This window comes from Histoplasma capsulatum, assembly GCF_000150115.1.
Source record: "Histoplasma capsulatum G186AR genomic scaffold supercont2.3, whole genome shotgun sequence".
NCBI lineage: Eukaryota > Fungi > Ascomycota > Eurotiomycetes > Onygenales > Ajellomycetaceae > Histoplasma > Histoplasma capsulatum.
In genome coordinates, this window is record NW_025544803.1 from 1,938,398 (window position 1) to 1,962,649 (window position 24,252).

Genomic DNA, 24,252 nt, shown 5'->3' on the forward strand with positions numbered 1-24,252 from the left:
ACGTACCTTGTTGCTCTCTACTTCCAAACCTGTCCTCCCTTGTCTTCCACCACCATTACACAAATATCAGGCGACTAGGACATTCTCGCCCTTTCCGTTTCTCGCCTGTCCTTGCGACCCCCGCCTCGTTCGACCGATTCGTTGATGTCCTGTCAATAAAAGAGATAATATTAATTACCCTAATGAGTTATAGAGTAGCACCACGACGCTAATCGCGCCTCCCCAGTTCAGGTTGGCCTCACTCTCTCGACTAGGCAATATCTTTACCCACTCATCCCGGTTGCCTGCGGCGATTTGCGAAGGCAAACGAAGACGGCGTCTACTTTACCTCTTGCTTGTCCAATTGCCCGCTTCGCTTTCAGCTAGAATATCGGGCCTGGCTCATTACATCCCTACGTTTATACCCGCCGCTTCTGTACACAAGTCCCGTACCTTTCTTCAATCCCTGCCACTGCAAATATTTCCTTTCGTGGGCTTTCTTTTCTCTATTTTCTTGATACCCTCAATTAATCTTCTTCTCTCCCCCCTCCCTCCTTTTCTTCCCCCTTCTTCTACCTGGGCTCTCTCCTCAACTAGCTTTCGATTCCAGTCTTAGAAGCCATTCGCCTATCTTTCCAACACTGTATATTGTGTACATGACCTGGCATTTCCGGCTTCAAGCTGATCAACAGCTTCATCTTGAAAGGATTCTTGTTTCTTCATTCCGGTGGTAAGTGCAATAATATTCACTTATTATGGTTAATACCGATTCTTCACTTCTCCGAGTGATTCATTGTTCAAATAATGCTAACGTGATCAATAGTCACTTATTATTTTTACCATCCCACTTGATTTTCGATTTATGTGCATGGTATCCTGCAAATATAGCTTCTCTGTGAACATTTTCTCACTATCTCTCTCCCCCTCGCCCCCCAACCTCTTTTACCGCTGCACTGTCTATTGTGTACCAACAAAAGCTTCAAAAGCTACAAATACCGTCGAGATAGCCCTTCAAAGACAATATTTGATTGTACCAATAGCTTTTGCAAGCTCGCTTTATCCTTTCTGAGTTACTTCTTCCAAAGATGGCTCTAGCATTAGAAGACGCTCAAAGAGTGAGTTTTGCCTTCCTGCTCCCTCCGGATATCATGGCGTTTGGCACTTGTGTTTAACTAGGAATTTTACAACTAATGTAACTAACGATACTGAACGTTGTAGAGCGGTGTTCAGCCTTCCACTATCGGCACTTCATCCACTTTGAAAGATACTGATCCCTCAAAACCTTCCCCTGCTTCAAGTATCGGCAAGACATTTGGGACTCCCAAGACAAACTGGAACAGTAATATCTGGGGCAACAACAGCTTGGGAGGTGGCTTTGGCGACCCAGCAATTGACAAGGGTCAACGGAGAGGTATAATTTTCTCTTCTCCTCTCCCCTCCTCCAAACCAACTTGATAAAAACGGTGTTGGTATTGTTGAATAAACTGACCTATTGTTTCAACCGCCCAGTAGACCACAAAGGTCGTGACCCTAACCCTGAGCTTCCGATCGAAGGCAAAACTGGATCTGGATCTCTGTTGTCAACTTCAGAGTCTGACGGTTGGTCAGGACGCAACAACTCACCTTGGGATCTCTCCAATTCAACGTCGCAACTACGTGGCCCGTTGGCCAATCCTCCCAGACAAGTTCTGCAAAATGATCACAGTACTCCCATGGGGATAAGCAATACGTCTGGTGTCACGTCGGCTTCGTATTTTTCCGTTTCTCAATCCTCAACTATCGGTCACCCGTCTCACACCCCTAACAATATGTCATTCATTACGCATCCTGATATTTTTCCCTCATCCCCAGCCCAGGATAACTCTGCTGTCATGGGGATTACTACTTACAGATCGGATGAAGCTGGCCGCCGTCGTATGAGTTGCGTTCCTCTGAAAAACAACCTGGGTGCATCCTTCCCTCATAAACAAGGTCTCTCCTTATGTGACATGGATGCGCCATTGTCTGAAAACGCCATCAATTCGCTAAATCTCCAATCTTTCTCTCCAAACGGTACCGATCAAGCCCCTGGGTCAAAAGAGCATTCGCCATATGGCCACTTTTCCCATAGCTCAGTTTCGGTTGTTCCGCAGAGACCTGCTCACTCAGCTCACGCGTCCTTTCATTCCGATTCTCATGGTGCTGGTCCCAGATATACCGGTAGTCAAAGTGATCTAATTTCTGGCGTGGGCAAACTTCAAATGCAGGATGAGGCCTACTACAACTTTAACCCCAACATTTTAGCTCAGAGACCATCCTACCACTCAAGCACCTCGTATGATCCATCGTTGAACCACTTCCAATCCTCCAACCTCAACTCCAACCTCAGCTCCCATGGGGCTGGTGTTCTCGCACCTGATGATACAATCGATATCCCAGCTAAGCACTCCTTTAATGAGCTCCGCTTGACCGACAGAGGCCCTGCTTCACCACGTGTTAACGATTTCGCCCGTAACGTGCATAATTTTTACTCCGCTGGAGGGACACCGATACCTAATGGCCAGTTCTGTACATCTTCTGGAAGCCGACTTACTGGGCAATTACCGGATGGGCAAACAGAACTTCTGGAGCGAAAGCTTTGCGGCTTACAACAAGAACAGCAAGATTACTTAAAGTCCGCAACAAACCCAATCCCTGGGCGACATCCTCTTTCCCACGGCTATAGGTTTTCGGGATCTCCAGGAGTTTCCAGGGTGAACGCGCTTTCCAACTATTATCCTGTGACATCTTTCGGTGGATTAGGGTCTTCGTCCATCTTGCCTCTTAACTTTCATCGCGAGCAGGATCCGATTCAAGTCGTTCGCAGTCCCCTCCTTGAAGAGTTTAGAACGAATAGCAAAAATAACAAACGATACGAGCTCAAGGTGAGAATATAGTCTTCATCTTATTCAATCCGTCCTGCCCTGACTGTTAATGACTAATACTGCCATAACAGGATATCTATAACCATATTGTGGAGTTCAGTGGTGATCAGCATGGTTCGCGGTTCATCCAACACATGTTGGAATCCGCAAATAGCGACGAGAAGGACCAAGTCTTCCGCGAAATCCAGCCCAACTGTCTTCAACTTATGACGGATGTCTTTGGTAACTATGTCGTTCAGAAGCTTTTCGAGCACGGAAATCAGTCGCAGAAGAAGATACTGGCAAATCAAATGAAAGGTCACATCCTTGCACTATCGACGCAAATGTATGGGTGTCGTGTTGTTCAGAAGGTACAATCACTCCCCAACACCTATTCATGTAGTTTATCTTTTATGCTGACAACACTAAACATACAGGCTTTAGAACATATCCTCACCGACCAGCAAGCATCGATGGTGAAGGAGCTTGAAAACCACGTTTTGAAATGTGTTAAAGATCAGAATGGGAATCACGTCATTCAGAAAGCAGTTGAAAGGGTGCCCAGTGTTCATATTCAGTTCATCATCAATGCCTTTAAGGGACAAGTTCACAGATTGGCAGCACACCCCTACGGTTGTAGGGTCATCCAACGAATGTTGGAACACTGCACAGAGCCAGATCGCAGGGCTATCCTTGAAGAACTCCATGCATGCACGTCCAGTCTTATCCCAGATCAATTTGGTAATTACGTCATCCAGCACGTCATCGGAAATGGTGAGGAACATGACAAGGCTAGGATCATATCCATCGTTATCTCACAGCTGCTCGTGTTCTCGAAGCACAAATTTGCCAGTAACGTGGTTGAGAAAAGTATTGAATTTGGTGCAGATGACCAGCGAGCTGAAATTCTACGTCAATTGACAACGCCAAATGATCGAGGAGAAAGCCCACTCCTAGGCCTCATGAGGGATCAATACGGGAATTATGTCATTCGTAAGTTTTTCTACCACTTTGGACATGTTTTTGTTTGGCCTTCCGTTTTCTAATATTCCTGGTTCCACAGAGAAAGTTCTCGGTCAACTCAACGGGCTAGAGCGTGAGGCTCTTGTCAAGAAAATTGAGCCACAACTGACTCAGCTTAAGAAATTCAGCTATGGAAAACAGATCGCCGCCATCGAGAAGCTCATCTATGATTCTCACACCACAGACGGCCATAGTGATAGCCTTTCCACCCATCGCAAGACAAGTTCCCGTCTCTCTCTAAGTGAATTGAATACCTCTCCGTCCAGTACTGATGACAGTGGAACACCTACATCCCCTTCCCTGGGGACTCAAAGCTCCCGATCAAGCTCTCTTCCAAGCACAACCACTAGCGATGTCGAAGGCTCCATGGACCAACGAAAGCAAAACATTGTTTTCTCCGCTGTCACTACTCCAATGTCGGAGTGCAATGAAGGATTAAAAGTTCCTGCACTCGAGAACCCAGATCTCAAGTTTGCACATTAGGGTTAAAACCATCTCGACACTTACATCTGACTTCGGGGTTATGATCATTATTACCATTATTCTCCTGATTATCCCGATTATTCTTTTTTCCCTTTCCACCGCACATTTACGATCGCCACATGTTTCGATACCATTTAAATTTTTAATTTATATACCACAGTATAAAACTTCTCACTCCAACCGTTGCGCATACCTGCATTCAAGTCACCACAAAATCAATCAAAGAAACATAGACGTCCTGTGGTAAAACAATGTATTTCATGAAACGTTGCTCCATATATGCAGGTTTACTTCTCATGATATGACTGATACCCACCATGCATCGTACCCCGCAATTAGAGCGCGCAGGTATATTATTTTTTTCCTCGCGAAGAAACAGAAGCCAAGTGCTTGCTGCTCTCTATAACTCTCTATCCATCCTAATATCTTCGAATATCCCTCGTTTTTCTAGCAAGCTCTTTTTTCCATCCATGGTCTCCCTACCCTACCCTTTCTCTTATTCTTATTGTTTTATTTCACAGCACACACACTTTTCATCTCTGGTAAATTATTAGCTGTTTAATACATTTGACCTCTTGTTATTTCTCGGGTCTCTGTTTTCTATTTATTTATTTCTCTTTCAACTTTCTGCTGCAAAGAAAATGAACGAATGAATGACTATTATTTTGTTTTTCCCGTTTTTTTTTCTTTTTCATTTGTTAATTTGAAGCTGGGTGTCATGGCCTTGTTCTGTTTTTATTTACAAAATATGTTATAATTTTCTTCTGTGACTTAATTTGTTTTCATTTTCTTTTTCTTTTCTGCATGCAGGATTTTTTTTCTCGTGATGGCTTTGCTTGCACAATAATGGGATATAGGGCGAAGCTGACCTTTCCCCCCTTCGTTTATTCGTTTATTATTTACTCTTTATTCCTATATATATCCATATATATATTTCTAGCTAACCTAATTTCCCCCCAAATCTGGTGTATGTAGGTGTAGATGTGAAAGACAGCCTTCATCAGCATAGTTAGAATACAGCTATCAAAAAGTTCTACGCTGGCTGAAGGTTGAAGTGATTTGTTTACCTGTCCTAGTTGAGGACGAGGAACCGCATTCTGTTAAGCGAATATAAATGATTTAGACTTTGCAAGAGCCCATTCCGTATATGACTTGTATTTGTTTGCATTTTCTAATTGAGAAGTGTCCTTTCTGGTTCGCAGCAAGAGTTGGATGGAATAAGGTTGGCTCGTTTGCGGCGGTGCCCTGCTCATGTAAAGTACGTACCCTACCTTGTTGGACTGAATCTACCAGCACCGAAAAGATTCTGAATAGATTGATATAACTGGTCATTTTTTTCATTTTGAATGATTTGAATGGATGTCTTGATGCCTCTATCTAATAATAATACTACTACTACTACTAGTAGTAGTAGTAGTAGTAGTAGTAGTAGAGGATCTGTGCATTGTGATTATTGATATTATTTTATTTTTATTTGCATTCTCTCACTCTATGTTCTAGAGTGTATAATCAATTCCAAGATAAGAACTCCTTGGTATTTCCAATCAAGAGGGAAAAAAACAACCTGGATAGGTAGAAGTTATGGCATTTCAAAAAATAAATACATGACTTTTTTGAGTGAAAAATATCTTGTGTTTTTTTGCCTTTTCTTTTCTCGCCGGCCCCAGGAAGAACACAGAGTAGGGCGGGGGATATGTGTGTGTATACGTATATATAGACAACGTGAAAATATGGAAGAAGCAAGGAGACATCACAATGGCCTCGTTCGCTTGTTTCCGTTCCTTCCTGTCGTGAGGAAAATATACAAATCGCGAGTGAGGGGAAATGCTAATGAAAGGAAGAGAAGGTATATAATAAATAGAAAACTCATAAAGAGTTTTCCAGTAAGGAGAAATGGAACAACGAACGCTCCTGCTACCATGACATGTCTCATTTCTCGTCTACTTGTCACCCTCTCTTGTAAGATCGAGATACGTAAACATGTGTCTGTTTTGGTCAATACCTGGTCCATTTCCCTATATGATACCCTTTTTCGGTGCTTGGCTTGCTCTGGAAAGGAGCTTCTACAACTTAGTTATCTTCATTCATATCGGCCTCCCTCATGTCCCATCATCGACTCCATCGCGAAAAGTCCACCTTTGAGAATACGCTGGTATCTGGTTGAGGTGCCCATTCCGAGGAAGTGCTAGGCCTTCCAGCAACATGGGTGGTCATCTCTTCAGGCTGAATTATAGGTTTCGTATTCCGCCGGTGTGACGCATACGAGGCGCTTTCACTTGGACCATCGGTAGTGCCCTCCACACCACCAGGTGTCAATGCTGCCGCAGATGCATACGCACGATCCCGTAGCCGCCTAATCTCCCGGAGGCGGTTATGCCAAGACGAGAGGTGCTCGCCTGAATCACGGCTTGAAACTAGCGAGTAGAAAGAAGCGTTGAGTGCGATGATGCGGACGAAGGCAGCTAGATTCTTGCCGGAGATAACTTTGGGTATTGCGGAAGGGGACAGATCTGGGAAATCCGACTTTGTCATAACCTTGACGACGTAGAAGGCTCTGCTGAAATCAGGGGTATCGGGGGATATTTGCTCAGAGTCAGGTTTGTGAGTAGGGCTGATTCGGGAAGCGGGGCTGATTACGATATTGACGAAATTGAATTGGGATGGGATGGTATCAAAGTTGAAGGAAAGATTGGAGCGGTTGAAGATGATGTTCACAAAACTGTTGCCGATGTGTCTTTTCTTATTTACGCACTGAGGGTCAGCCTCGAGATTTGTGGGCATCATTGTCGCAACATGATAAATAATTTCTGTCACTCGATCGCGCCATGCATATGTATATTCGCCATCCGTGTCGCTGTGTAATCCTTGGGTGTTGAATTTAGCATCCTTTATGGCGACCTTTGTTCCAAGGTTTGAGAGGAAATAATCATAGTCCGGACTTCCCCCAACGTTTGCAAGAATTTCAGCCTCTTTGGTTTGACCATCGCTGATGTAGATAACACCAATTTTGTGTCCGTCTACAATATCATTCCTGTCGAATGAACTAATTGCCCGGCGAGTGAAGTCATCCTCTGGTAGTGGTATAGGCTGCATACTAGTTGGAATTGGCATGGCAGTAGTTGTCATCTGAAGGAGGACATGACTCGGGAAGATCGCCGTCCGCGAAAACCGGTCGTCGCTGAGTGAATGCGATCCAGGGTGAGTTGGTATTTGGTGCGGAAGAACCGGCGCAGTTCGTTGTTGATAAATAGCGTATGTTGTTCCTGACGCTTGTCGCTTCGTAATTTGAGTTAATCCACTCACACCTGCGGTTTCAATTGTAACAATGCTCATTCCAACAACCCAAGATTTTTTGATAACAGGTCCGTCTGAGTCAGAAGGTGGGAATTTCTCAAATGGGATTGTATCTCCCAAGTCTGAGAAGGTTACCCGCTGCATAAAATCGATTAAGACCTGGCTTTGCTCATCAACGACGTCATTCCCGTGTTCGTCCGTGAAGATAAGCCGCTTGGAAATCCAATTCACGTGATTCACTCTATCTTGGAGCTTGAGAGAAAGAAACCAGAATACCATGACATGGTATGTTAAAATGTAAACGTATCTCGAGAGGTCATCAGCATTTGTGGAATCTACAAATTCTGCAGACTGGGTTGAAGCTAATTCTTTCAGCCCTCCACTTAGCCGCGATGGTAACGAACTCGACCTAAGGTTCAAAGAATCGCCGGATCTATATCTCTCCCTCGAGGTTTGAATAAATCGGACACAAATCCCGAATAAGGGTCGAATTTCTTGGTCCCGTAGATTGACGTAAACGTCAGGCAATCGAGCTAGCGACGCCAGAAACTCAAGAATGTGAACAGCAATATTGGATCGAGTGATTATTTTTGACATCTTATCGAGTATGGGGTTTAGAGCCTTGGTAACTGAAAGGGGGATCTCATGGCAGCAAACAGACAAAGCATGTATACAACGACGTGAGGTTCCTTCCCAAGAACCTATACCATGGATGAATGTGAGCACCATTTCATCCTGTTCGCTTTTCGCAAAGTGTTGGTGAAAACTGATTAGCATTGTCAAAGAATCGAGAATGCAAGTAGCAATATCTGCCTTCTTCACACCAGTCGAGCCGAGGGGTTCTAGAAAGCTTTCGTTCTTTATTTGCTCACAGAGGACGCTGCGAAGGAGCTTTATTTGAGGGATTGAACTCTGGAAAAGGTCCCTATTCATTAGTTGGGGTCCTAGATGTGCAAGCAGGTAGCTATAAATATCCCAGTCTTTCTCCTGTTGTAATAGTGATATGATCGTTTCCAACCATAAATTTATCTTAAGAGGAATTTTTCGTGCCTCACCCGGCCGCTCAGGTGTCTTATTCAAATAGGCAACGGTGTGGGTGCTGGCGAACGGTAGGGGATCTTCAGGCAGGCCCTTTGGCTCTGTATAAGTCCAAACGGGTGGAGTCAATTTTAACGAGCGAATTTGGGTGGTTATCCGTACACTGGAGGTGGAAAGTGATCCGGATCCTGTATCTTTCAGAGAAAATCTACCACTCTGATTTAAAGGTGGATTCTCCTCTGGCTTCGTCGTACGCTCTGAGGGAGACTCTTCACTGACACTTGCCCTGGACGAAAGGTCCGTTGTCCGACATAACACAGCAATCAAAAATTCATTCTCAGTAGCAGAAGTCACATATATAGAGCCGGCTGAGTCGCAACGTAGCCGGAAAAGCAATTTGAGAGCAGTTAGCCGGGAGTCAGTCGGCCTCTTTCGTGATTGGGCGATGCCCACCAGCTTCTCATATATAATTCCAGCATTTACTGGTGCGTCCTTCAACGATTTGAGGAATATTCTGACCAAGCCCGTAATCGCAACATTGGACAGTGACGTTTCTGACCCATTTGTGGACGAAACAGGTCTTGATATGGAATGAGAAGGCGCTGGAGATGATATTGGTGATATTTGCTCGATGATGTCCTCATCTTTTGTCATGGGTGAGCCAAGAGTTTCCACTAAAATCGCAAAAGTATCCTTATTGTAGTTGTCCGATGTCTTTACTAAAAATGACACTAATGCATCGAGGAAATGATATGAACGTTCTTCCGTAAATTTAGCAAAGAGGGACTGTAAAAACCCTTCTTTGTGAAATAAGTGGGCGGCATTATCGGATGTGTAAGCATTTTCAAATGTGCTAAGCGCCTGCATGCGGACATCCACTTTTTTATCCTGTGGTAAAATGAAATTGTCAACAAGCTCTCGGCAGAAACGAGTCCACTCGGGATGTTCAGGGCAACCAAGTCGTTCAGATTTGCAAAAGTCGAAGTAAAGGCGGGCTTGAGATGGGTTTAAGTGGGAATGCGCCGTAGCGAAGAGATTGCTTGAATCTAATCGCTGTTGCACATCCAATTTTGGCCAAAGAGACTCGATAGTGGTGAGGATACGACAGATATTTGCAGATATATTTAACTGCAAATCATCAACCGCATTGATCTTTTGGGGTGAATTTTGTCGCATAGCTGGGTCAGGACTATTGGGTAGCACAGGAGCATCTAAGACCATCTGAGAACATGTGAGGATTAGGCGGATGAAATCAGACCAAGGATGTTGCAAAGTCGTCGAGGTATATTCTCCCTGTATCATACTCAAGCATACGTCCAAAATATCGGTATTAATACGTCCGTCGTGTCTTTTAGCGGCGCTCAGGAGAGACTCGATAAGCATGTCAAAGGATATGGTTGGCATTCCACCTTGGTCATAGGCCGCAAGCAAATCTCTAAATATATCCACTGCACCACGAGTCACATTGAGATTTCGATCTTGACGTTCCGATGTTTCTAGAAGGAAAGTATGCAACAAGGAAACCATCTCTGATTGCTTTCGTGATTTCGCCAAATTACGGGCTGCTCGTGATGTAGGGCCAGCCAAAGACTTAACGGATGCATGAATGCTGCACAGCACCTCCAACAGGCCGTTGAAACTTGAGTCGGGAATGTCCGATGTGTGGATTATCGCGTCAAAAACAGAAAGTGAGTTTTTTATATCATGTGCTGCAGTTGTTTGCTTGCAAATAATAAAAATTTGGTCTAGGAGTAGCTCGAGCTCCTCTTTATTTGGAGGGTGGCGCTGCAGAGTAATAATATCAACGACCAATTGAAATAGATCTCCCAAAATGGCCTCACTTAATCCTACACCGTTTTGGCGGGCAGTTTTTGACTTCTTCAATCTCGAACGTGCTGAGGCAACTGCATTATATAGTGGAACTATCCAAGAAGCAATGGTGGGCAAGACCGGTTTATCCGTAAAATCCAACTTCCTCCCATGGTCCGACAATGAGATCAAAGCGTTTACTTGAGCCGGGATGACGTCTGGCGGGAAGGATTGAGAAACGCAATGGAAGAGAATTTGACGGGCAGGCAAAGTAAGATCTTGTCGACGACAAATGGCTTCTAGAAGGTTAGAGCCAGCTTTTCGAGCGTCTGCCGAGCTAGAGCAGTCGATAAGATAGCTGCCCGCTTCCCAAAGAGATAAGGCCTGTTCCGCATTGAAGTAGTGTAAGGAACGAGCAGCAGTTTCTGCTACCTCAAGAGCGCTGGCAATTGGATATTCATGCGAAATCCCTTTTTGCAATGTCTCGTAATTTGGGGGTTCTTGAGCGTCTGGAACGGTTGCTGGCAAACCACCCCCGCGATGCAACGACTCGAAACCGAATGTGACTCGACTACCCCTCCGGCCTTCCATCTCCAGTGGCAAGGCTTCACCAATGCTGTTTCCATCCGGTAGGGGCGATTGCGATTTTGGACGGCCACTTGCTAATGTCTTGAAGACATCTGCAAAAGCTGATGAAGACGACTTATGTTGTGGGGAAGGAGCATCCCCAGAAGGCATACGTCAGCTGGACGAGTGGATCACCGATTTGAAAGCCGGGAGAACAGCCGGAGGACTATGAAGCTGCAACACAGGTATAAGTTGATCTTAGCATAGGAGAAATAGTGAAAGACCCTGACGGATCCAAAGCTGAGTGAGGAGAGAGCCAAGAGTCGCCAGCACATCAAGATATAGGCTGGAGGCGGGGTCGAGAAAATCAATAAGACTAAAAATTCAAAAATGCGAAGAAAGCCCTTACACAGATATACCTAACACACATGAAACAGGGAACGGGTAGCCCTACGATAGTTTCCGGCCAGCGAGAAAAGTTGTTATATTTGGTAGGAACCGCGATAGCGAATAGATGAGCCTTTGGGTGGATATGAAGACAGCGACGCGGGAACGAAACGTCGCCTGGAAAAGAATAGAAAACGCCCAAGCAGGTGTGAGTAGAGGTACATCACAAAGGAGAGACAACGGCCATACAGCTGTTGGAGTCGGGAGGAGTGTCCGGGAGAAGAGGGAGGGGGAAGAAGAGGAGAAGTGAAGACGGCGATCGTGAGGCTCGGACCAGCAGTAAATCCGGGGAAATGTTTGGATCATTTGACTGCTTCAGCCTCCACGCCAAGACACGCTGAGGCGAGCTTGCCCGATTGAGCTCGGATTATATTTATACCGTGGGCAGCGGCAGAAGGGGCTCACCGCCTTTAATTGCCCCCCTTGAGTGCTGACATAAGCCAAACAAGTTGCCAAAAGCGGGACAGAGCAACAAGAAATTGCATCAACTTGGGAGACATCGGGCGTTGGTGTGAGGAGAAAAATAGAAATTCTTCTTGTTCCAAGATTGCCCGCTAACGAAATACCTACATGAAACTGTCTTGGACGTTCTATTACATTTTCCCTATCCCTATCTAATACGAATCACTCCTCCACTCATTTGCGTTTCCCGCTGGAGCTCTGCTCAACTCCGCAGTCATGGCTGGTAACATAGGATCTCTTTCGCAACTTCTTGAAGCAAGCTTGGACCCAGGACAGCACAAACAAGGTAAGATCTCTATGCCCAGATGTTAGATATGCAATGTGTTCACCACGTAATATTCCCCAATTACAGCTGAGGCTACCCTTCGGCAGGAGGAGGGGAAGCCTGGCTTTTCCATCCTTCTGCTTCAGCTCACTGCTACCGATTCCATTCCCTATAATACCCGTCTAGCGAGCGCACTATGCTTCAAGAATTTTATCAAGCGCAATTGGACCGATGAGGATGGCAATTATAAGCTTCCGCTCGACGAAGTAGCCACAATCAAGCAGGAACTGATCGCTTTGATGATCTCTGTGCCTGCGGGCATCCAGCCTCAATTGGGCGAAGCCGTGAGCGTAATAGCTGATAGTGACTTCTGGGAAAGATGGGACACTCTTGTGGATGTATGAAAGCAAATCCACTCTTCTAAACAAAGCATTGGGGAGAAATCGCAGCATGCTTACAAGATGTGACAGGATCTTGTTTCGAAATTTTCGCCCGATAATCCTATTGTGAATATTGGTGTCTTACAGGTGGCCCACTCTATATTCAAAAGATGGAGACCTCTAATCCGGTCGGATGACTTGTATATTGAGATCAACCATGTTTTGGGGAAATTTGGGAATCCCTACCTCTCTCTTTTTGAGGTATTACCTATTGCATTTCTATATTTCTTCTACAACTGTTCGTGCAAATGCTGATTTTTTTCATATCACCCGCAAAGTCGCTTGATACCTTCCTTGAGCAAAATAAATCCGATAAACAAAAGCTCACGCAAGGGTTCACACAACTCAATTTGATGATAAAGTTGCTATACGATCTATCTTCGCATGATTTACCGCCAATGTTTGAGGACCATCTTTCGGCACTTGCCGCACTCCTGCTCAAGTACTTGGTATACGACAATACGCTACTCCATACGGATGATGAGTCAGAGTCAGGGCAATTGGAGTTTGTAAAAGCTGGCATCTTCGAGGTTTTGATGCTTTATGTACAAAAGTATATCGACGTGTTTGGAAGCCATGTTCAACAGTTTATCGGGAGCTCCTGGAACCTTCTCACGACGATTGGACAAGACACAAAATATGACATATTGGTTTCTCGAGCTCTCCAGTTTTTGACTTCTGTTGCGAGATTTCCAGAACACGCTGTCGCCTTCCAAGATGAGAGTACCCTGAGCCAAGTCACCGAAAAGGTCATCCTTCCCAATATCAACCTGCGCGACTCTGATATTGAGATGTTTGAAGACGAGCCTATTGAATTCATCCGCAGAGATCTAGAAGGCTCAGATAGTGATACAAGGAGGCGAGCTACTACTGATTTCCTGAGGCAACTCCTTGAAAAATTCGAACAATCCGTCACAAAAGTTGTGACCCAGTATGCTGATCATTACCTGGCGGAATACAACAAAAACCCGTCAGAACATTGGAAAGCGAAGGATACTGCAGTCTACTTATTTTCAGCTATCGCAGCGAAAGGCGTTGCAACCGCCAGCCACGGCGTCACAAGCACCAACAACCTGGTTGATATAACGCATTTCTTTCAAAAGTATTTAGCTACTGACCTAGTTACCGAAAGTGGTGTACAGCCAATTCTTAAAGTGGATGCCATCAAATTCCTATATGCATTCCGCAGTCTGATAACGAAAGATCAGTGGCATGAAGTCTTACCTCTGCTTGTAAAACATCTTGGTGCGTCGGAGTACGTGGTGTACACCTATGCCGCGGTAGCAGTGGAAAGAATTTTATTCCTTACGAACAGCAATGGTCAACCTGTCATCCCACCTGATTCGATTACTCCCTTGGCTGGTGACCTGCTAGAGCATATTTTCCGATTAATCGAGAAGGACCCAGCGGCACCTAAAGTACAAGAGAATGAATTCCTGATGAGATGTGTTATGAGGGTGCTCATCGTTATTAAGGAAGCTGCCATCCCGCTCTCGGACGGAATCTTGCGACACTTCATCACCATCACTCAAATCATGAGCACGAACCCAAGCAATCCGAGGTTTTATTATTACCATTTCGAGGCTCTAGGTGCCTTAGTTAGGTGGGTGCAGCAGTCTATCATTTTAGAGAGCATTGTCGTCATATCTAACATGTATCGGGGTAGATTCGCGGCATCGGCACAACCAACGAAATTCGAAGAGGCGTTATACCCTCCTTTCGTCGCTATCTTACAGAACGACGTGCAAGGTGAGCTCATCTTTACCCCCTCCTTCCCTCCAACAATACAAAAATTAAGACGATTTGTGATTAACCAATACGACCAACAGAGTTTTGTCCCTATATATTCCAGCTACTTGCGGCGCTGCTCGAAGCCAACCCATCTGGGACACTCCCTGAGTATTATCAAAATCTAATCGCTCCAATACTCATGCCAACCATGTGGGAGTTGAAAGGGAATGCCCCAGCCCTTGTTCGCTTGCTATCATCCATTATCCACAGAGCAGCGGACTGGATTACGAAAAACAATCAAATCGAGCCCGTTCTTGGTATTTTCCAGAAACTCGTCTCCTCAAAAACGAATGAAAGCTATGGTTTTGATCTTCTTGAAAGTGTCATTGCTAATTTTCCTTCGTACGTCCATTCTTTCGTCTTTGTTTCTGCAATCCCTCACCAGTTGTGGTTATAAATTCCTGACTTGTGTTGCTTTATCCGTTTAGAACACTTCTGGAGAAATATTTTGTTTCCATCATCCAAATCATCCTCACACGCCTTCAAAACTCCAAGACAGAAAACTTCGCTCTCCGCTTTGTTCGATTCTACCACTTCATTTCGGCCAATGATGCCAGAGGCTACAACGCCGATTTTTTTATCCAAATAACGGAAAACATCCAATCAGGGTATAGTGACCCTCTTTCCTTATCTCGTCCGAAAAAAAACAGCTAACATTAAACCTCGCTCCTCCCCCAGCGTTTTCACCCCGATTTACCTCAACATAATCCTTCCTAACACTCAAAAACTCGCCCGCCCTCTCGACCGGAAAACTGCCCTAATATCCTATACGAAAACACTTGCAAACTCTGAAGCTTTCGCATCCCGCTATAAGAAGGGATGGGCGTTCACCTGTGAAGCACTACTGGGGATCCTCAGCCAGGCGCCCCTGCCGGCCACTAAGGACGACATCATTGCCGAAAATGACGTTGAGGATATGGCGTTTGGAGTTGGATTTACGAAGCTAAATACCATCCGGCCGACGATTAAGGATCCGTGGCCAGAAATCGTTGGGCCGCAGTATGGTGGGTGGGTTGGGTCGTATCTGAAAGAGGCGGATAAGAAGCATGGAGGGAGGATTTCCAACTTTGCGCAGGAGAGATTGAGTCCTCAGGCAAAGGCGGGGATTGCGGCATATCTTAATGGGTGATTATTGTTGTCGCGGGACAGGAAATGCGGAGGATTTTTTAGTGATATGAATTGAATGCTGAGCATTGGGGCAATCTGATCAAGATAAAATCTGGAAGCTAGAAGCTAGAAGCTGAATTGGATGGAAGAGGATTGTCTTTTATTCAGTTTGCCCATCTTGTCATACACGTAGAGTTATATAGACGCTTGGGTCCAAACGGGTGAGATTGAACTTTAAGGGGTCAAATCTCTTCAGCCAGCCGCCAAAGTCTTTCATTGCATAGGGTTGGCAACAGATTTTACCAAATTCGCAGCATCACAGGCTTATCTCATCCATTGCTCCGGATTGGTAAGATGGACGAACGGAAATAAAGGAAAGAATGGCCCCTCCGGTTAAACTTAAGTACATCACAAAAGTGCAAAGAAAATAGCTTCTCATTAATCATTCAGTTGCTCCACCATGTTCAGATCTCATCCCTTACCACATCCGTTCAGACCGCTCAAGCATATGCCGTATACGCCATCCGCCAATCCTCAGGAGAGCGGGGACTGGTCGACCACGTCTAGATTAGATTATCAATTTACACCGGGCACGCCTAAAGCAGTAGAGGCAACAACAGGGCATATCGTTAGCGCTATCTGCATCAGTTCCCTGACAAAACAAAACGAACACGAAAACAACAACAGGAGCAAGAGTCCATCTGAGACGAAGAAGGAGATTATTGTTGTTTTCTTTACTGCTTTGAACGTACCGCACCACACGCGCTGCAAGTCTTCGTCGTGCCACCAGAGTAAGGGGTGCCGCAAGCTGGGCAGTTGGGGCCGTGCATGTTGATGAGTGGGATGGAGGATTGTTCCATTGTTTTGTTTTTTTTTCTTTTCTTTTCTTTTCTTTTCTTTTCTATTTCTTCTTCTGGAAGGACACGGGATTTTGTTTCTGTCTTTTGAGATGCTTTGCGAGGTGCGGTATGAAATGTGGTTCGCTTTCGAGGAGATTTGGTTGGGCGGAGAGAGGTGAGAAACAAGGAGCGGGGGATGAGTTAGGGCTGATTTAGATATATATACTTAGTTTGATCGATTGGTCATGCGGGGTGACGTAGGTAGAGACAGTGCCTACGTGTACTGGAATCCATTTTTCATGCCGTCCTGTTACATTTTTATACTTCATCTGGATTTTGATAACTGGGCTCTTAATCAAGGAGTATACGTATGTATATTTTAGATCTGTTGCTTCGTAGGTCTCCTTGCTTTGGAAGACCAACCGGGACAAAATCCAATGGGGTTTCGACATAGTGAGCGCTACTATTATTACAGTCTCCGTCGTTTAGCTCGAGCATTACCATAATTCATTTCTAAGGATGTTCCATGATCCCGAGTGAGGATCCTAGGTCTTCGAATAAACGATTCACCCTGACAAAAAAAAATCAATCAGGGATCAAAAAAGAACGATAGTCATACCCAGCCAGACGGACGACGTCAACTTCAACGGCATAACCCACATATTCTCTCGCCTATTAGCTCGAAAGCTGAAAAGATTTCGAAAACATCCTTTCATTCTACCTGAACTTGCCTGCAGTGGGTTATTCCACCAACCCAGCAGCTCTACATGCCAAGTTGATCCCCCTATGGTCACGCCGCACATCAGTAGACGAATAGCACCATAGCATCGATGACGTGATTGGCTGTTATCTCCCGTCTCCCCAGACTTCAAATATTGGCCTTTGGGTGCCCTGCCCTGCCCTGCCCTGCCCTGCTGAAAGCTGGGAAAAGGGAGATGTGATTTTTGCTGGAAACGCGCGTTAACCCTCCAGGAACTGTGTTTAGTACTGAAGCATACGCTATGGAAGCCTACGAGAGAGGCGCTTATCTTATTGAAGGAAGCATGTTAGTCCCGCCATGGTTGCGTGATCCGTTTTCATGGGGCGCTGATATTGGTGTGATGCATTCCTGTGCGAGAGGTTGTGCAGGGCACGGTGATCTCCTTTGTGGTGACCTTGGAGGAGAAATGGGGACGATTAAATTTTGGTAAAATAAAACCTTTTGGTTGAAGGGGGTACAATATTGGATCGTAGGGTGGATATGAAGAGGATCTGCTACAGGTGTTCAATCGTAGCTAGTTGTAATAGGTCAGCTTGCTGTATCACATCTGTGCTGATGGAATCCGACATAGGATTATTATTGAGAGCTACCATACGCCCGTCATGTAGTCCCAAAACGTATTTCAGAAAAAGAGAAGAAGCAACACATAAATACCGAAAAGTGGTCAATGGTCCATACCTTTCCAAACTATCATAAATTAGCGCCAGCTCTATGCCTCAGAGCCCGCTTTGTTCATTTGTTCGCGTACACCACTTTCCTTCCTATCCGGATTCTCTCCTTCATGGCCGTCCACCGGCTCATCCGACTCTGTCGAGTCCACCTCCTCACTTCCCTTTTCCTTTCCCTCTTCCGCTTCCACTCCAAGCTTTCTCTTCTCTTCCTCCAATCTCCTGTACTTCCTCCGTGCCTTCTTCTCTCTACTAGCCTTCTTTTTCTTCTTTGTCTCAGCTTTAATAGCAGCCCGACTTTGCTCACCCTTTAGTTGTAGCTCGACCTTTTCCGCTAAGATACCCATGGCTATCTTTTGGTTCTGCGTGCGTGATCTCGTCGCCTGAGATTTGACAACGATTCCTGTGGGCTTGTGAATGAGTTGGACCGCCGAGTTTGTTTTGTTCTGAAGTATGTAGTTGCGTTAGAATTCAAAAAAAAAAAAAAAAAAAAAAAAACCAGGAAGCAGAAGACAGCCAATTTTTTTTTCGTGGTCCGGCAGTTAGAGGCCGTTTTCCTAACGAAGGACATACAATGGATTGCCTGGATTTCCCGAGAATGTAGGACTAGAGCAAACACATACTGTAGCACATACACATATCTTATTTTGAAAACCCCAATGTCCAACTAGGCAATATCAATATACATATCGGGGGTAGAAGACAGAATCCAATCCGGTAAATACTAAACGGTGGCAATTCAAAGGAGCATGGGCATACCAAAAGGGTATGCAGAGAACATCCAATTTAACAAGCAAATGATGTTCTCATACATAGAGGGGAATTGGGGCCACTGATTTCTTCGTAGCCATCGAAAGGAAACATTGTAAATTAATAATAATAGACAGCATAAGAGAAAGCGGATAGATATATACTCACAATTGCCTGTCCTCCAGGGCCCGTTCCTTTCAGATAGCTGCCGGTGACTTCTGACGGGTCCAGTTTGGGCCGGGGTGGCATTTGCTTCACGGATAACTGACAGCAGTGTGAAAACACCCTCAGTAAGCCAGTTGGGTGTCGCCATTGTTGTCTTATCCTCCACAGAGACATGGTTAAGTTGGCGCACGCCCTGGTTGGAGGATGCTGGAGGTGATGAAAGTCCCTCAGGGTGTCTCCATCAGCTGGAGAATGAATAGTGAAGTCAAGGAAGTGAACGGGTTACGTTTTATAGAAATTAAAATGATTCTGATATTTATTGCCATATGAAGACGAATATGCGAATGAGATGGATGATAAAGTTGGAGCCGCTGCGGCTAACCTTGAGCAATTCCTCTTATTGGCTGCCCCTGGAATGGCGTTCTCTGCATCCTTAATCCTTGGGAAGCTCTGTCGCGTAAACTCTTCATGAGCAGCTTCAACACGATCCTCGACTTGGCTGTGGTGTTATATACATGTGCACTCGTACTCAATCAATTCACCCTTTCTCTTATTATTTCCTTTTTGGCTGTCTGTCCGTCAGTAGGTCATCGCGGTTGAATACAAGCCCCCTCGAAAACTAAGTACCATTCCTTATACGACTGCAAAATCCAAAAAATCGAAATCGAAATCTTCTTGTTTCTCCTGCTACCCCATCTGCTCTATCTCTACCATATCTGCGAGAATTTTCCTCGTTACCTATAACCCAACCCAGCCATGTCGCAAACATCCTCCCCCTCAATCATCACCTCCTTCGTCCGCTGGCTCCGATTGAAAAACTATCAATATGAAGTCACCATCTCCCTCTACATGCTTACAGCCACAGAGAAATTCATCTTCAGTACGTTTGGTTCCTAGCCTGTGATTCCATCCAAGGTCGAAACCGATAAACGCTAACCTCAAGCCCCTAGACACGCTCCTCCTCCTCATAACCTCCATGCTCCTCACAGCGGCTTACGTCTACCTCCCCGATCACGTCACCACAATCAGCAAGCGCATCTGGTACTACTGGGCAGGCGATGCCTTCACAGACTTCCCTTTCGTTGCCGTATCCTCCGCATCCGCTGCGGCCGCGGCAGCTGTGGCCGCAACTGCCACCTCTGTCTCCGGCCCGGCCAAAACTGCCCTATCCGCAGTGTAGTAGGAAGGACGAATTGAGACCACAAACAAAGCAGCTGAAACAGCCGCGGGCGGCGGCAGGAAAGGCAGTAGGTGGAGAGTCGTGATTGGGGTTATTGGACTCTGATGGAATGGGGCATTTTTCTAGGAGATGTGATATTTTCTTGTTGATATTTATTCCAGTATTTTCTCTATTTAATTTTACTTGAAAAAAGGATGGCTGTCTATACCGGTGGGAGTCGTTCTGGGATTGTTTTTATATCATGCATAGGGAATAGGCGCTCGTTTGTGTGTGGGATTTGCTTTTTTGAAATTGGGGTGATTTTCATTCTTTGTTTGAAGAGGTATTTCCATTTATTTTAATTCGCCAACTTTTGTTTCGATAATTAATTGTGTTCAATCTTTGTATATATATGTTAATGCCCATATTCCACACTGGAAATTACAATCAACATATGTCATACGCATCATGGTAATTCTGTGAGTGATGGCAACTTCGTGAATATTGCAATGATAAAGAATAGGACTGCACATCTCCAACCCTACCTCCATCGACCACAATACCTTGTACTCCGCCTGTTGAATGCATGCATATCCAATTGAAAGGGAATGCTATTAGCGGAGATTTGAAAAGAGGAGAATTAATAAATGTACACAGTATATACATCACATCCAAAAAGAAGATAAGAAAGAAGAGCCAATCTATCCAGCCCAAACAACTCCTTAAAACGATGCCTTGCCAAATGGTATCCCTCAAATTTATATACATACGGAAACTGAGCCGATACTAATCAACGATGACAAAAACGCCTTTTCAACACCCGTCCATGCAGATGCCCATTTCCCACTTTTCCTCCAGTTTGCCTGACCGACAATGCCATACATGCATCGTCAAAACTAAATCTCTCACGAGTCTTCCGCTGCACTTCCATTCCCACTCCCGCTCCCACTTCCCGCACCCTGCTCTCGCAACCGCGCCGCCCGCAACGCTTTTTGCCTATCCATGCGTGCCAATTCCTTCTCAATCTCACCAAGCTCTAGGGGAATCTTATGCGATTGCTCTTTCGTGGGCCAGAAACCGGGTACCGAGAAGCGTTCTTCGAGATTTGTGCCGAAGTAGTACATCCATCCGATGGGGAAGAGGACGTAGACGCCGAACTGTGGAATGGTGTGTTGGTAGTTGAGTGGAATTTTGAGAATGGAAAGGAGGAGAGGGAGGGTGGCAGAAGGGGCGGGCGCGACGTGAGGGTAGTATTATATATCATGGCATGCATACCTTGAAAACTTCTAGATTCCCGCCTTGGAGTCTGCGGAGGACGGCGTTGAACATTGCTGAATTATGGGATGGCCGTGGGGCATTGATTTTCGGAATTGGAAGAGAACAAGCCGCCTGTTTTGCTGTGTACACTGTAGCAAATGGATTTCGGAGGGTTAGAAACGCAGGGGCTTGGTGTTTTGGCCACTGGAGTCTGGATGAAAAGGGCGCGATCCACCAGGATGGTACGGAGTAGTTATCTGGATCTTTTTCCTGGAGCGTAGAACGGGTGAAGGATGGTCGATCTGAGATGAATGAGTAACATCTTAGTCAGAAATGTAGACTTAGGTCCCTCATTTCTCTGGGATGGTTCAAAGCCGAGCCAGATCAACCCTTTGACTATAATCCTATATACCAGAATCCGTTCCCAGTGAGCTATCTTCTCTTGCAAGTATCATATGCATCATAACTTCCTAACAATTCTGCATTTTTGTTGCTGTTTTTGCTTTCTTGCTTTCCATTCATCACGTAAGGTTAGCATACCAACCTAACTTTTCTCCCCTTACAACTCCTAGTTAACCTTGCACCAACTCAACAGTCAAGAACCATCCTCTAATCAACAAAGTTCATATCTTATGAGATGTGCTTCAGGAAGCTGAAGTAAATCTATGAGTTGCACCTAATTTCCTACAAGGGTGCTGTTCATAAGCCTTGATCAACTCTATCCGGGGCGACTTCGGCACTCATGTGCTTTACAGAAAGAGGGTGTAGCTTGTAACCTTCAACCACAGATAGATGATGAAAAATTGGAGTCTGATCTAGAACACTCAGTCAAGCGCCTCAAAAAAAAAAAGGAAACTTCAAGTACAAAGCCTCTGGGTTACATTAATTGACGCGGTTCACAGTTGGATGACTGATTAGCAGCATACATAGAATCCGACTTAGGTTCCATTGGAGAGATAATTCGGACTGAACACTAGCTTTAACACGATTTCAAAGTCCATACATATAGAAAATGGATGGGACACCTAGTTTTTATGGCTCCTCAAATCCAGCTAACGGAGGCTCAGAAGGTGGCTTGTGCTTGTAACTTTGAGGTCCCATCCTCATGAAGATGCCCTGTTCCTACCCTCTTCCCCGCTTGAATCGAGAAAATTGAACAGAAATGACCTTTCGCGGGTCCCGTCAGGACCTTGTGCGATTTGTGGAACTTGGTTCCTGCAGACATTAGTTAGTTCAGCCGAACCTCGGCAACTCCACAGTTATTTTTGTCTTCGGCTCAACTCTAGCACACCTTATTTTAGCCGCGGGTGGTATCTTCAACTCCCTAGAACATGGCGCCAAACTCAGTGCATATCTGCTATTTTCCCATATAGTCAGTCTTCTTTAAAAATTCATGAATATATAGCTATTTAATGAGTTTTCCATTCTTGTTCTTTGTTTCTTCTCTTTCTTTCTCCTCAACCTTTTTTGTTTCTCAAAGGGCAGACATATTCAACTGTTTTCCAGATAGCCATTGAATAGATAACACAATAACACAACAAAACAACATTCTTTCTGGATCACCACTACTTGTTTGCATTTCATTCGTTCGCAGTCACACAGTAGTTGATTTTGTCCAGCAGAAAGAAGCCAGACCACAACGCAGAAATGAGTTCCGCAGCACAAGAAGTCACGGTTACTTACAAGGACCGAGTGGCAATCATCACCCTCAACCGGCCCAAGAAGCTTAATGCCCTGAGTGGTGACCATTACTGGGAACTGGGACAGAAGATGCGTGAAGTTGCCCAGCGCGATGACATTTTCATCACCGTTCTGACGGGAACAGGCCGTTTCTTTTCTGCGTAAGTCATATTAATAATGTCAAAGCTCCCCAACTCAAGCTCCCACTGTTATCAAGAATAATGTCTCCTTTAACATGATCACACAAATCTCTAGGGGCGCTGATGTCCAAAAGACCCGTCCTTCCAGTGACGGCGCAGACGCCCGCCGTGAAATCCTGCGCGGCTTCGTGGCCAACAATCTGGACTTGACAAACACCTTCGCTAAACATCCCAAAATCCTTGTCGTAGCACTCAACGGCCCGGCAGTTGGGCTTTCTGCCGCTCTTACTGCATTCGGGGACTTCATCTACGCCACTCCACACACCTTCCTCCTAACGCCTTTCACATCGCTCGGCCTCGTGGCGGAGGGTGGCGCCAGCAGCGCCTTTGTGGAACGCCTGGGAATCTCCAAGGCCAACGAAGCGCTGATCATGAGCAAGCGTATACCAATTGAGGATCTGGTTTCGACTGGGTACGTGAACAAGGTATTTACTGCCCCCGGCGGGAAGGAGGATGCGTCTGGGTTTTTGAAATTGGTATTGGAGGAGGTTGAGGAGAGGCTGGGAACCCATATCAACCAGGACAGCATGCTTAAGATTAAGGACCTGATTAGACGACCTGGGAGGGAAGTGTTGGATCGCCAGAATGTCCTGGAGGTGTTTATGGGGATGGAAAGGTTTATAGCTGGCATCCCACAGCAAGAGTTTATGAAAATTGCAACTGGGCAGAAGAAGCATAAATTGTGAATGTGCAAAACGCTCGGATAGAGCTCTCTCGGGCTTGCTTGCCTAGGTCATTTTTTCTGCTTGTTCCATTTTATTTATTCATTGTTTTTCAGAATGCGCTCCTTGCGTTATTTTATTGGTTTTGCTAGTCATATGTCTCATTCTCTGTTCCTAATCACCCCTCCATCTGACGAGACGGTATGACATGCATAGATTCTAGAGTTAGAGTCCATACGGAAGAATATCTAGCACCAGTGTACTGCATCTTCATATTGGACTATGATGCAATCCTCATATTTCATTAGCTGTCTAGGCAGCTCATGATAAAAGTATGTATTTGCTTAAGGAAGAGCAAGGGATAATTGAACCCATAGCCAACCCAACTGCAACAGAGAAAAGTTATAACTCTGCAGCTTAACTTGTCCTGATGGAAGAATCTCTATGAAATGTAAAAGATAAAATAAAAACTTTCATGCCTTTAAAGGCCTCGTAAATATTATACATGACATTCTCCTTGCCTCC

The 24,252-nt window shown here is 45.2% G+C and overlaps 7 protein-coding genes across 7 annotated transcripts; 4 read left to right on the top strand and 3 right to left on the bottom strand.

The window, feature by feature from the left end:
• Positions 1–1,064: 1,064 nt before the first annotated feature.
• HCBG_02799 (pumilio domain-containing protein) lies at positions 1,065–4,367 on the top strand (the record flags this gene model as incomplete). The annotated part of the gene is made up of 7 exons (XM_045429848.1): positions 1,065–1,094; positions 1,198–1,390; positions 1,489–1,729; positions 1,871–2,882; positions 2,954–3,232; positions 3,299–3,854; positions 3,925–4,367. 7 exons carry the CDS (start codon positions 1,065–1,067, stop codon positions 4,365–4,367), a joined length of 2,754 nt encoding a protein of 917 aa, XP_045289743.1.
• Positions 4,368–6,476: 2,109 nt separating this feature from the next.
• On the bottom strand, positions 6,477–11,246 carry HCBG_02800 (tuberin; the record flags this gene model as incomplete). The annotated part of the gene is made up of 2 exons (XM_045429849.1): positions 6,477–8,362; positions 8,534–11,246. 2 exons carry the CDS (start codon positions 11,244–11,246, stop codon positions 6,477–6,479), a joined length of 4,599 nt encoding a protein of 1,532 aa, XP_045289744.1.
• Positions 11,247–12,013: 767 nt separating this feature from the next.
• Positions 12,014–16,043, top strand: HCBG_02801 (importin-alpha export receptor; the record flags this gene model as incomplete). The annotated part of the gene is made up of 8 exons (XM_045429850.1): positions 12,014–12,270; positions 12,337–12,647; positions 12,720–12,890; positions 12,968–14,292; positions 14,356–14,438; positions 14,519–14,822; positions 14,909–15,088; positions 15,159–16,043. 8 exons carry the CDS (start codon positions 12,201–12,203, stop codon positions 15,607–15,609), a joined length of 2,895 nt encoding a protein of 964 aa, XP_045289745.1.
• Positions 16,044–16,087: 44 nt separating this feature from the next.
• HCBG_02802 (uncharacterized protein) lies at positions 16,088–18,917 on the bottom strand (the record flags this gene model as incomplete). Its single annotated transcript, XM_045429851.1, has 9 exons — positions 16,088–16,150; positions 16,340–16,395; positions 16,653–16,889; positions 17,181–17,373; positions 17,841–17,873; positions 17,935–18,300; positions 18,428–18,460; positions 18,490–18,521; positions 18,773–18,917. 9 exons carry the CDS (start codon positions 18,915–18,917, stop codon positions 16,088–16,090), a joined length of 1,158 nt encoding a protein of 385 aa, XP_045289746.1.
• A 367-nt stretch (positions 18,918–19,284) lies between these two features.
• Positions 19,285–19,949, top strand: HCBG_02803 (uncharacterized protein; the record flags this gene model as incomplete). Its single annotated transcript, XM_045429852.1, has 2 exons — positions 19,285–19,649; positions 19,720–19,949. 2 exons carry the CDS (start codon positions 19,526–19,528, stop codon positions 19,947–19,949), a joined length of 354 nt encoding a protein of 117 aa, XP_045289747.1.
• An 884-nt stretch (positions 19,950–20,833) lies between these two features.
• On the bottom strand, positions 20,834–21,257 carry HCBG_02804 (mitochondrial cytochrome c oxidase assembly factor; the record flags this gene model as incomplete). Its single annotated transcript, XM_045429853.1, has 2 exons — positions 20,834–21,085; positions 21,204–21,257. The coding sequence occupies 2 exons, from the start codon at positions 21,255–21,257 to the stop codon at positions 20,834–20,836; spliced, it is 306 nt and encodes a 101-aa protein (XP_045289748.1).
• A 1,575-nt stretch (positions 21,258–22,832) lies between these two features.
• Positions 22,833–23,893, top strand: HCBG_02805 (peroxisomal D3,D2-enoyl-CoA isomerase; the record flags this gene model as incomplete). The annotated part of the gene is made up of 2 exons (XM_045429854.1): positions 22,833–23,026; positions 23,052–23,893. 2 exons carry the CDS (start codon positions 22,833–22,835, stop codon positions 23,749–23,751), a joined length of 894 nt encoding a protein of 297 aa, XP_045289749.1.
• Positions 23,894–24,252: the final 359 nt, after the last annotated feature.